Below are 13939 nucleotides of genomic sequence, written 5' to 3'. Positions count from 1 at the left end.
ACACTCATTACAGGCTATAGGAAGCGTCTAGAGGCTGTTATTTCTGCTAAAGGAGGCTCTACTAAATATTGAGGCAATATTTCTGTTGGGGTGCTCAAATGAATTAACCAGAGATCAGATCTCTGATTAATTAATTTGAGCGCGAAGTGCTACCGTGAGCTAGCGGTAGCATTAACCAGTCACTTGTAATGGCTGGTTATTTAATGTGCGCCCATAAACGGGCAAACATGAACATTTATGGGTACACGTTAAAATTGTGCTCCACTTGTAATTTAGCACGTTATTAGCTATTCAGAGTCAGACAGTGAGATGAGCCGTGGACTGCAGTCTTAAAGATCAGCCTATGAGCCTACCTAGCTTTTGCCTTTAACAAAAAATTCCAAGAGAAAAAAGCAAATTTGATGATAAAAGTAAATTGGAAAGTTGTTTAAAATGACATGCCCTATCTAAATCATGAACGTTTCATTGGGACTTTACTGTTCCTTTAAAGTTAGCAAAAGAACACCTGATACCTGTGCTCTCTCAGTATGCAGATAGGTAAGACTGGAGCCTAGTTGGTGATTTTTAGTAATAGAGGGAGCTAATGCCTATACAGTCATGTTGGTGTGTTTGTTACAGTGAACAGCTTTAAAGCTGCTAAAAGAGGTTGGTAGTTACCCATTCATGGTGCTATCATTGTATTACCTGTTTACTGTACATGACTATATATATATAGCTACCATTGTTAGTACACTTTCTATACTATACTATGTGTATTTCTGACATTTCTCTGTCACTTGGCTACTGAGAGGACATGGTAAGATGTCATTTTTTTGTGCTGCATGTCCCACTTGCTTGGAGAAAATGTGCATTCATAGCATTGCACAGCCCAAGCCCAGCAGAGACTGTGCATTCATAGCATTGCACAACCCAAGCCCAGCAGAGACTGTGCATTCCTGGCATTGCAACTCTTGTGAGAGTTCCTGAAATTGCCCAGCATTGCCACTGTAAAAGAGGTTGTTGACGGTGCATTAATTACTTAGTAATAAGCTATAGCCTAAAGGCAAAGTGTTCCCTTTTCAAACAATGCTTTTCAGAAGTGTAAGATATTTACAAATTAACCCTTTAGAGGGCTGCAATACATTGGTCATAGCTCCTGCTATGGCACAAAATCACTTCCTAATAGAAAGATGAAGGTTTTATTAGCTATACTTTCAAAATAAACTTTAAAACATATTATTACTACATACACATTTTATAAAACACAAAATATTCAGTTTAGCTATTTATGACATTGCTATATTCCTAGATCTTCACAGATTAAAATATCAAATGAGGAATTAACTTCAAACTGCACATTTGTTTAGATTCCTCACATTGGCCTTGCTTTTAGCAAAGTAAGAAAGACAACGTACTATGCTTAAATTGGTCAGTATATATATATATATATATATATATATGTGTATACAAGAGTAGATACAGCGCCTATATATCCACTGTGTAGACATGACTTGCTGCAGTGTGGAAACTGGTTAGTATAGGACCGGTCTGATGTGGGACACCTTGAGAAAGTGTATACCAAGACAGAAAAGGTACTCCAAGAGGCTAACTACCAACATAAAGGAAGTACAAGGGATTTATCTACAACAAGAAACATATCCCTGCATACTCCAGGAGGCTCACGAAAACCCAAGAGGCACCACATCTGAATACAAGGAGAAGATTCTACCATCTGTATATACCCCCAGTGCGGCATACTTACCTCATCAGATTGAGGTATTATCTGGTAAGGGTATTACATACCATCTATTTACTGATACCAACTGCTTATGAAGATTTACTACGGACTATATATTGTCTAAAGACTCATATGAACACTGTTTCATAATCTATTCATCATTCTTCAAGCATAATTGATTCCAATAATTTATATATTTTTTAAATATTCTTTTAATTGCTATTATTTTTCTAATAATCAGCTCTAGTTTTCACTCATATTCCCATACACCACCCATATTTTAAATGGATATATAGGCGCTGTATCTACTCTTGTATACACATTTTTCACTTACTGACTGGGACCTCACATCTCAACCAGTACTTGTCTTATATAGCTGCCACTATACCATACACAATACTGACTAGCGCCAACTATAGAGTATCACTTGTGTCTACCCAGTATACTGAGTGAACACATTTTACTTTCTTCTCTATATATATATATATATATATATATATAATCCTCTTAGCATATTTGTTTACTGCCATATAGGATCCCTAGTTTTGTAAACCGCACACCAGAGTAGCACCTTACATGCTCCTTTCCCCCACCTAATGCAAAACACTTGTATTTTAAGTGTAACACTGAAGTCCCACAAGACCAACCCTGTCTGTATCTAAGGGTAGGGGAGATAAACTGGGACTTCTTCACAGTCTTCCAGCACTATTGTGTTTTTTGGGTAATTTTCTACGACTGAAGAAGAATGGGCCACCCACACACTTATTTTCAGAAAAAACAACCAAAGTTTGAACATCATTGTTAACCGTAATCCATCGCTTTTAAAAAAGGATGCATCCCTTGTACAAATAGTGAGTATTGGTCTGAACAGACGTCTACACATATTTTGTAGACATTCTGTCAGACTTATTTATGGGTTATTGCACCACTGATGTGATCATGTATGTGAAAAAGCACACATGCTATAGCACTTATTTTACATTAGTGATACCACAAACGTAACCCCTTAGTGACCAGAGCACTTTTCAATTTTCTGACTGTTTGGGACCAGGGCTATTTTTACATTTCTGCAGTGTTTGTGTTTAGCTGTTATTTTCCTCTTACTCATTTACTGTACCCACACATAATATATACCATTTTTCTCGCCATTAAATGGACTTTCTAAAGATATCATTATTTTCATCATATCATTTACTATAAAAAAGTGATAAAATAGGATGAAAACGTGGAATAAACACACTTTTTCTAATTTTGACCCTCAAAATCTGTTACACATCTACAATCACCAAAAAACAACCATGCTAAATAGTTTCTAAATTTTGTCTTGAGTTTAGAAATACCCAATGTTTACATGTTCTTTGCTTTTTTTGCTAGTTATAGGGCAGTAAGTACAAGTAGCACTTTGCTATTTCCAAACTATTTTTTTTTTTCAAATTAGCAATAGTTACATTGGAACACTGATATCTGTCAGGAATCCCTGAATAACCCTTCACATGTGTATATTTTTTTCTTAGGAGACAACCCAAAGTATTGATCTAGACCCAATTTGGTATATTTCATGCCACCATTTCACCGCAAAATGCAATTTAAAAAAAAACATTAGCTTTTTCACAAACTCTTTCACAAACTTTAGGTTTCTCACTGAAATTATTTACAAACAGCTTGTGCAATTATGGCATAGATGGTTGTAAATGCTTCTCTGTTCAGAAATAGCAGACATATATGTAGCAGACATATATGGCTTTGGTGTTGCTTTTTGGTAATTAGAAGGCCACTAAATTCTGCTGCGCACCACACGTGTATTATGCCCAGCAGTGAAGGGGTTAATTAGGGAGCTTGTAGGGTTAATTTTAGCTTTATTGTAGAGATCAGGCTCCCACCTGACACATCCCACCCCCTGATCCCTCCCTGACCCCCTCAAATAGCTCTTTAGGGTTAATTTTAGCTTTACTGTAGTGTAGGAGACAACCCAAAGTATTGATCTAGGCCCATTTTGGTATTTCATGCCACCATTTCACCGTCAAATGAGATCAAATTAAAAAAAAAAGTTCACTTTTTCACAGACTTTAGGTTTCTCACTGAAATTATTTATAAGCAGCTTTTTCAATTATGGCACAAATGGTTATAAATGCTTCTTTGGGATCCGCTTTGTTTAGAAATAGCAGACATATGGTAATTAGAAGGCCGCTAAATGCCTCTGCGCACAACACTTGTATTATGCCCAGCAGTGAAGGGGTTAACTAGGTAGCTTGTAGGGTTAATTTTAGCTTTAGTGTAGAGATCAGCCTCCCACCTGAAACATCCCACCCCCTGATCCCTCCCTGACCCCCTCAAATAGCTCTCTTCACTCCCTCACCTCACAATTGTCACCGCCATCTTAAGTACTGGCAGAAAGTCTGCCAGTACTAAAATAAAAGGCTTTTTTATATAGTTATTCTGAAGTGTTGGATCCTCCCTTAGCCCCCAACCTCCCAGACCCCCCCCCCCCCCCCCAAACAGCTCTCTAACCCTCCACCATCTACTTAGTTGCTGCCATCTTGGGTACTGGCAGCTGTCTGCCAGTACCCGGTTTGTTAAAAAAATATGCCTTTTTTTAAATAAATAAATAAATAAAACCCCAATTTCTGTAGTGTAGCTACCCTACACCCTCCCAGATCCCTTGCCCTCCCCCCGCGCGCACTTAGACGTAACAGGATACAGAATTAAACCACCTATGCTGCTGCTCCCACCCACCAACAATCGGCACCATCGATGGCCGATGCAGAGAGGGCCACAGATGCTTCAATATCGAGGCATCACTGCAATACCCTGAAAGCGATTGGAAGCGATCACGATTGCTTATTTTTTAAAACACTTACCTTTGTGTTATGGTAAACATAACGCTGATCCTCCACCCGCAGCTCCTGCTTTTATTAGCATATCGATGATGATCCAGCTTCCTCCAATCATTGTGTGCCCCCTTTGGCATCCAGCTTGTGAGGCACACAACGATTGGAGGAAGCCGAAATGTCATCGATTTGCTAATGAAAGCAGGGCCTGCTGGCAGAGAATTGGCATTATGTTTACCATAATACAAAGGTAAGTGTTTTAAAAAATAAGCATCATTGTAAAGTTTAATGAATGAATGTGCCCCTGTTTTTAATATAATGTTTAGATAACGGGCACTTATTAATTAAACTTTACAATAACTTTAACAACATAATTGACAGATCAGATTCTTCTGTAAACATAGCATATACTTAGAAGATAAAAAACATTGAAATTTGCATCCTACTGCATGATGCAAAAAGATGGTGTAAAACGAGCATATGCATTTAATATGTACTGATATAACACCCATTGATGATTACCATTTCTTTGCTGCAAAATGTCACAAAGGACATTATTATGCTCTAGGGTGGTATAAAATATTGGCTATTTTGTATTATAATAAGGTGATTAAAAGGTTGTTTTCACATTTTTATGAAAATAAAAGCTTAGGTCCTGATTATAAGTGAAGTAAACTTTTAACCTGCGCGTATTACAAGTTGAAAGTAAATTGTTTGCACGCAAGCGAAAGCCAATGCGTATTAACTTCAGGACTTCGGATATTGTGACTGCACTAACTTCTCCCCATAGACTAATGGAGTGCGCAAACTGGGAAAAAGCTAACACTTATTGCTTGCACACTAACCCAACATGCATTAGACCAACTGCGCTAACCCAAAGATAGTTATGAATATTTTTCATTTCGATGTTCTCCACATAGAAGAAAATGTTCTATTTATTTTTCATTTCTATATATATCTATTGTATTTTTGTAAAATATATATATCTATACATATATATATATATATATATATATATATATATACAGATATTTAGTGACAAACATTGGAATGTAAAATATTGACAGTACGTTCAGAGTAACGCACATTATTAAATATTAAAATATATATGTGTGTATGTAGATACCTATATTTATATATATATATACATATAATTTGACATATATATGCATTTAGTAAAGGTTATTACTGTTTTTCAGTGGCATATGCACATATGCTGTGTGGGACAATGCACCAGTATTTATGCTGAGAGAGCTGACTGTGGTGTGTATTGAGTCTGTCATACAAGCCACTGCTAACTCTCCGAGATGTTTTTTTTTTTTTTTTTAACTATTGCTGCATTGTCTCTCATAGCATATGTGCGTATGCTGCTGAAAAACGGTAATCATTTAAGTATTTTATAAAAATGCTTCTATTTAAAATCGAAATGCACCCAAGCATAGTTTAATTTTGATGTTTCTATCCAATTCATTAAAATAAGTGAATTTGCCTTTTTAGTACTGGCTGGTAATGTTTAGAGCTTTTCTGTTTTGCTGTGTTTGATCACCCATACTCACTATTGATGCATATCATTTCATTTTTATTATTTTCTTTAACTGATTTTGATAATCATTTTATCTGTGATGCTTACATCTGTCAAATCTTTTTCACCGTCTTCCTTTTTCCAGCTTGCTCTATGGTCCTTTCTTCTATGTTTTTTCATCTGTCTGATTTCCACTCTACCTGTGTCTCCTGAACTTCACATTATAGTAAAAGAGGTCACACAGTTTTGTTTTCTTACATATAAAATCAGAGTGGGATTGATTTAAATCAAATTATTGGCAGGTGAACTCTCTCACTTTTCAGCTGTACTTTATTTGAAGGAGAACAATATTGATTACCTTAATAATACCAATTTAAATTGTTTTATTTAACTAAAGAACAATAGCCATTAGCTTAATAATAACAATTTATATAGCTTTATTTAACTAAAATAACATTTCATTTTTAATGCTTGCCCCTCCCTCCTCACACTTGTGCAGATCTATTCCAATCCAAACAATCTTCTATTCATTGAGCTTTTTGAAACACAATATAGGTTAATTCTGTGTACATAGATTTACAGGGGAGCATTGGCATTAAAGGGGCAGTAAAGTGAAAATTAAGCTTTCATGATTCAGAAATAGCATACAATGTTTAACAATTTTCCAATTTACTTATCTAATTTGCGTTGCTCTCTTGATATCCCTTGTTGAAAAGTATACATAGGTAGACTCAGAAGCAATGTACTACTGTGAGCTAGCTGCTTGTCACCATATCACCCAATGTGTTCAACTGGGACTCAGTGGAGCATAGCCCTCTTTCAACAAAGGATAGCAAGAGAATGAAGCAAATGTTATAATAGAAGTAAATCTGAAAATTGTATGTTCTATCTAAAACCGAAGTTTTCTTTCATGATGATGTCCCTTTAAGGTCTATTTCTCAACTTTGAGAACTACAAAACCAATACTATGTAAAAATATCTTCAAGATAGAAAAAATGCACAAAATAATCTGACAGAAATCTCTGGGAGAGCATGACATTGTGAATGGATTCATGGAATTAATTGACATTTACAATTTATTAACATCTTGGGGCGCGATCCGATAAACGGCGTAGTTTGCGGCGCAAGCGAGGGAACCCGCGTCGCCCGCAGTTTCAGCTCGCAACTCAAACTATCCAATATACGGCGCCGTCAGATGCTAACGTGCCGTAAGTCAAATAAACCAACGATGTCCAGAAATCTGCGCAAGTACAAATTTCTGGCGTCGCCAGTGACTTACGGCACGTTAGAAACTGCCGGCGCCTACAAAACCTGACTAAAGTCTAAATCACCCGCACTGTCTAACACGCCTCCCTAACATAGCCCGACACGTCTAACACGCCTCCCTAACATAGCCCGACACGTCTAACCCTCTATCCGCTATCCCCCCTCACTATCCTAACAATAAAATATGTATTAACCCCTAAACCGCCGCTCCCGGAGCCCGCCGCTACCTAATAAAGTTATTAACCCCTAAACCGCCGCCAGCTATATTAAATCTATAACCCCCTAAAGTGAGCCCCTAACACCGCCGCCATCTACCTAACCTACCCCCTAAAGTGAGCCCCTACCCCACCGCTATCTATTTTAAAATTATTAACCCCTAATCTAATCCCCCTACCCCGCCGCCATCTATATTAAATTATTTAACCCCTAAAATACTAAACTATCCCTACCACTAAACCTAAGTCTAACCCTACAAATAGCCCTGAAAAGGGCTTTTTTCGTGGCATTGCCCCAAAGTAACAGCTCTTTTGCCAGCTCTTAAAAGGGCTTTTTGCTGGGCATGCCCCAAAGAATTCAGCTCTTTTGCCATCCCTTAAAAGGGCTTTTGGCGGGGCTTTGTCACAAAGTAAACTGCTCTTTTGCCTACAATCTACATCCCCCTACACCGCGGCCACCTATAATAAATGTATTAACCCCTAATCTAATCCCCCTACACCGCCACCAGCTATATTAAACACATTAACCCCTAATCTACATCCCCCTACACCGCGGGCACCTATAATAAATGTATTAACCCCTAATCTAATCCCCCTACACCGCCGCCAGCTATATTAACTATATTAACCCTAATTATATTAGGGTTAATATAGTTATTATATTATATATATTAACTATATTAACCCTAATTATATTAGGGTTAATATAGTTAATATCGTTATTATATTATATATATATATATATATATATATATATATATATATATATATATATATAAAGTATAATAACCCTATCTAACTCTAACATCCTAACTAAACTCTTATTAAAATAAATCTAATATTAATATTATTAATTAAAATATTCCTATTTAAATCTAAATACTTACCTATAAAATAAACCCTAAGATAGCTACAATATAATTAATAATTACATTGTAGCTATGTTAGGGTTTATATTCATTTTACAGGTAAATTGTTAATTATTTTAACTAGGTATAATAGCTATTAAATAGTTATGAACTATTTAATAGCTACCTAGTTAAAATAATTACCCAATTACCTGTAAAATAAATCCTAACCTAAGTTACAAATACACCTACACTATCAATAAATTAAATAAACTACAAATATCTATCTAAAAATACAATTAAATAAACTAAACTAAATTACAAAAAAAAACACTAAATTACAAAAAATAAAAAAAAGATTACAAGATTTTTAAGCTAATTACACCTATTCTAAGCCCACTAATAAAATAATAAAGCCCCCCAAAATAAAAAAATTCCCTACCCTATTCTAAATTAAAAAAAGTTCAAAGCTCTTTTACCTTACCAGCCCTTAAAAGGGCCATTAGCGGGGCATGCCCCAAAGAAAACTGCTCTTTTGCCTGAAAAAAAAACACAATACCACCCCCCAACATTACAACCCACCACCCACATACCCCTAATCTAACCCAAACCCCCCTTAAATAAACCTAACACTACCCCCCTGAAGATCTCCATACCTTATCTTCACCATGCCGGGCCGAACTCCTCATCCGATCCGGGCGATGTCTATCCAAGCGGCAAAGAAGAGGTCTTCATCCCAGCGATGTCTTTATCCAAGCGGCAGCAAAGTCTTCTTCCATCGGACAGCATCTTCCATCAAGCGGCATCTTCAATCTTCATTCTTCGCTCCACAGACGCGGAGCATCCATCCCGGCCGACGACTGAACGACGAATGAGGTACCTTTAAATGACATCATCCAAGATGGCGTCCGTCGAATTCCGATTGGCTGATAGGATTCTATCGGCCAATCGGAATTAAGGTAGAAAAATCTGATTGGCTGATTGAATCAGCCAATCAGATTCAAGTTCAATCCGATTGGCTGAACCAATCAGCCAATCAGATTGAGCTTGCATTTTATTGGCTGATCGGGGCTCACAGTAGGGGGTTAGTTTATGTAGATGGCGGTGGGGTCCGTGAGCGGCGGTTTAGGGGTTAAATACTTTATTAGGGATTGCGGCGGAAAATTGCGGTTGACAGGGAGATAGACATTGTGCATGCGTTAGGTGTTAGGTTTTATTTAGCAGATCGCGGTTGACAGCTAGATAGACATTGCGCATGCGTTAGGTGTTAAGTTTTATTTAGCAGCTAGTTTAGAGAGTTACGGGGCTCCAATACTCAGCGTAAGGCTTCTTACGGCTGCTTTTTGTGGCGAGGTGAAAATGGAGTAAGATTTCTCCATTTTCGCCACGTAAGTCCTTATGCTGTGTATTGGATACCAAACTGCGCAGGTTTGGTATACCTGCCTATGGCCCAAAAAACTACGGGCGACGGCAGAAATATACGCGCGTAACTTCTAGGTTACGCCGTATATAGGATACCAAACCCACGCAAATATTGGCGTCGCCAGCTTTTGCGGGCGACGATTTTTATCGGATCGACCCCTGGCTATATAATTAAAAACTGATCTATATTTCAGGATAAATAACATTTAGATTATAATTTATACTCAATAGAAACAATGTTTAGATCGATTTTTCCTCAAAAAGCATTTTATTAAAAAGAAAAATCCTATTTAAATTAAAAAAAATCTGATTTACATAAAAAACATGATTTAAACCATCTATACAACTAAAATGCACCTACTAATGCAGACTGGAAACTAGGTTCATTTGCCTCTTCTTCTACAAGACAATATAGGCACATTTATTCTAGAGGTTATTTATCTATAAATGGCACCTCATTTCTATTGTTTTCTTTAATGTATTTTGTCAAATATAAAAAATAAAACATCGTAAAAAAAATATTCTAATGAATATCATCTCAGGTTCTTTGTGCCCATGTTGCTAATGCTGACTTACTAGACATGCGGCCTGCTCATTGGTTACAGGGGGAGATTACAGTGATCTGTTTCTTGCTAGTAACCTAATATCTTGCTAACCCTCTGTGTTTTTTTTCCTTTCATTAATGAACTGACATAAAACATGGTAGCCTCAGGGGCTCCATTTTGCTGTATTTGTTGTTAGTATGAAATCTTTGATCATTTCTAAAAAAAACCTCTAGTTAATAGTAAGTGTGCTGACACTTTCAGGGCATTCATCCAATGCATTGTGCAACAAGTCTTTAAAATGAGACGTGCTCCTTAGTAGGGGCGGGGCTACATGGGGAAGATATGCACCTATGTTCATTGAAAAGATACGTAAAATATCATTTTGTACTTTCCTTAAGGTTCTGCCACACGACAGCAAAGCAAGGCGCCTTTTTGTAACAAGTGGTGGACTTAAAAAGATTCAAGAAATAGCAGCAGATCCTGGGTCAGCTCTTCAAGAGTACATTAACACTATAAACAACTGCTTCCCAGAAGAAATTGTCAGGTATGCAGTGCTTGTATTTATGTCAACGTGTATATACAGTTATACATATGTATGCAGTGTTTGTATTTATGTCACCGTGTATATACAGTTATACATATGTATGCAGTGTTTGTATTTATGTCACCGTGTATATACAGTTATACATATGTATGCAGTGTTTGTATTTATGTCAACGTGTATATACAGTTATACATATGTATGCAGTGTTTGTATTTATGTCAACGTGTATATACAGTTATACATATGTATGCAGTGTTTGTATTTATGTCAACTTGTATATACAGTTATACATATGTATGCAGTGTTTGTATTTATGTCACCGTGTATATACAGTTATACATATGTATGCAGTGTTTGTATTTATGTCAACGTGTATATACAGTTATACATATGTATGCAGTGTTTGTATTTATGTCAACGTGTATATACAGTTATACATATGTATGCAGTGTTTGTATTTATGTCAACGTGTATATACAGTTATACATATGTATGCAGTGTTTGTATTTATGTCACCGTGTATATACAGTTATACATATGTATGCAGTGTTTGTATTTATGTCACCGTGTATATACAGTTATACATATGTATGCAGTGTTTGTATTTATGTCAACGTGTATATACAGTTATACAAATGTATGCAGTGTTTGTATTTATGTCACCGTGTATATACAGTTATACATATGTATGCAGTGTTTGTATTTATGTCAACGTGTATATACAGTTATACATATGTATGCAGTGTTTGTATTTATGTCACCGTGTATATACAGTTATACATATGTATGCAGTGTTTGTATTTATGTCAACGTGTATATACAGTTATACATATGTATGCAGATTGTTAGATTTATTAACCAATAACTATCCGTAAAAAATACTGGTTATTCTCCTTAATATAGAGACACTGTATTTACACATATCATGCATACAAAAAGGCAGCAGTTATATATGTAAAATATATTCTTCATTAATATGTGCACTAGCTGCTGCTTATAGTGAAAACTAGCGCGGCGGAATCTGTTGGCGCTCTACAAAAAACTGATAATAATAATACATTTATTTGTGCACAATTGATACTGCTGCTTCAATGCTCACCGGCTGTTAGTCAAGTGGTAGCTGTTTGCCCCTACAAAGTTTCAAAAAGATCCCATGGAATCATTTCAATTAGATAATTACATTGAAAGTGATATCTCAGATCACTGTAAGGTCTTTAATATGAAGATGAAATTGTTATAAAAGTAATGCTGATCTGAAATTAAAGTGAAATCCGTCTAACCACCTCTATGGTTTGATTAATTCAGTGTGCACAGTCTTCAGATCTATTTAGCTATGTAGATTTATTGTTACAGTTCTGCTGAAATGGTTTGATTATTAAAAAAGCAAACACAAACAAACTACAATTTCAGACAATAAAATACAGTCATTCAGTTTGAGCATCCATAGTGATCTTGTTTTAACAGAATTTTCTCAACTGGTATTGTTTTGTATTGGATGGCTCCAGCCTTTGATGCATCTGATTCCCTTTCTTTCTTGGGAGCTGGAATCTGAGTGGAAAAGGGGAACGTGATTTATATACATTACTGTTTTTTATATATATAGTAATGGGCAAAATGCATTCAAAAAGTAAAAACATTTAAAGCATTTGAAATTGGCTGATTAGTACAGTCCCTTAAAGGGAAATGATAGTCAAAGTATTCTTTCATGGTTCAGATAGAACATGAAATTTTAAGAGACTTTCAAGTTTACTTTGTACTTTGATCTCTTGGTATTATTCGTTGAAAAGCATACTTAGATAAGCTTAGGAGCAGCAATGCACAGCTGGGAGCTAGCTTGTGATTGGTGGCTACATACATATGCCTCTGTGTCATTGGCTAACCAGAGATGTTCATCTAGGTCCCATTAGTGCTCTGGAGCTGACTTTAACTATGTGCTTACCACATTTGCAGGGGTTAAACCGTTATAGAAATTATTTTGCAGTAACAAAATGCTTTAAAACAATAAAGCATTTTCTTTTCTTATGCCCTTTATATGTATCACTGTTATTTTGCTCTTGTATTATATATACGCTAAAACACATTTGCTTTAACTAAATGAATTGCTGTACAATTATGTTTTCTCTACTTCAGGTATTATTCTCCTGGATATTCACAGACACTTCTGGAGAGGGTGGATCACTACCAGCCAGTTATTTGAAGAATTATTGTATTCTAAAAATCTAATTTAATCACAAATGATGATTTTTACCAGATATGTTAAATATAAACTTCCATGGACCAAATATATATTTTTTATACATTTGAAGCATACATCATTTGTTAACTTATGACATCTGTAGTTCTTTAAAATGTATCAGATTAGCATTTTTTAATAATTATATATAAATGTTTTATATTAAATATAATCTAAACATAGATGCATAAAATGTAGTGTTCTAAGTCTGAAGTTGAAATAAAAAAACTCTTATTATCAGACAATTTATTTTTCCATTTATTACAAGGATATGTTGTCATCAAACATTTAAATGTTTTTACCTACCTGTTCTAGCACACAAACACAACCTTACGTATTTTTGCTTTACTTTGGTTGATACAGAACCAGAGATAAATCATCTTTACCGTGATATTAGACTTTATCTAGCCCTACACAGTGCTTTCTCTGCAACTGGATTATCCATGTCCTTTCTGCATGAATCTGACTTATATGTGACATTTACATTAAAAAAAATGAAGTTTGTTATATGTACTTTGTTTTAATTTATAAAAAAGATATTATTTTTTTAAATATTTTTTTTCACTGTACCTACAAGTAAAACAAAACCATTGTGGATCCTCATATGGATATCTATATATACATTTCTTAATGGGCATACATGTGTTGTGATTGGCTGCGTATATCCCTGTGAGCTTTTAAGTGTCAAATAAATTTGTCAACCCCTGAATGTTTGTTTTTTTCATGAATAATGTGCTTTTTACCATTGCAGACATTTGCATTGTTGTGTAATTTCATCACATTTGGATTAAGGGACACT

At 35.6% G+C, this 13939-nt stretch overlaps 1 protein-coding gene across 1 annotated transcript in view; it reads left to right on the top strand.

Moving 5' to 3' along the window:
* Positions 1-13229, top strand: part of SPAG6 (sperm associated antigen 6) — a 367292-nt gene extending 354063 nt beyond the window's left edge. The window contains exons 10-11 of the mRNA XM_053713957.1: positions 10762-10907; positions 13038-13229. Of these exons, the coding sequence (XP_053569932.1) occupies positions 10762-10907; positions 13038-13104 (213 nt within the window). The 3' untranslated portion in view covers positions 13105-13229. The remainder of the gene's footprint in view (positions 1-10761; positions 10908-13037) is intronic.
* The last annotated feature ends 710 nt before the right edge of the window (positions 13230-13939 follow it).

The sequence above is a fragment of the Bombina bombina genome, chromosome 5, assembly GCF_027579735.1.
Source record: "Bombina bombina isolate aBomBom1 chromosome 5, aBomBom1.pri, whole genome shotgun sequence".
Classification (NCBI taxonomy): Eukaryota; Metazoa; Chordata; class Amphibia; order Anura; family Bombinatoridae; genus Bombina; species Bombina bombina.
Note: the sequence above shows the minus strand (reverse complement) of the source record. Positions and strands in the feature narration are given on the sequence as shown.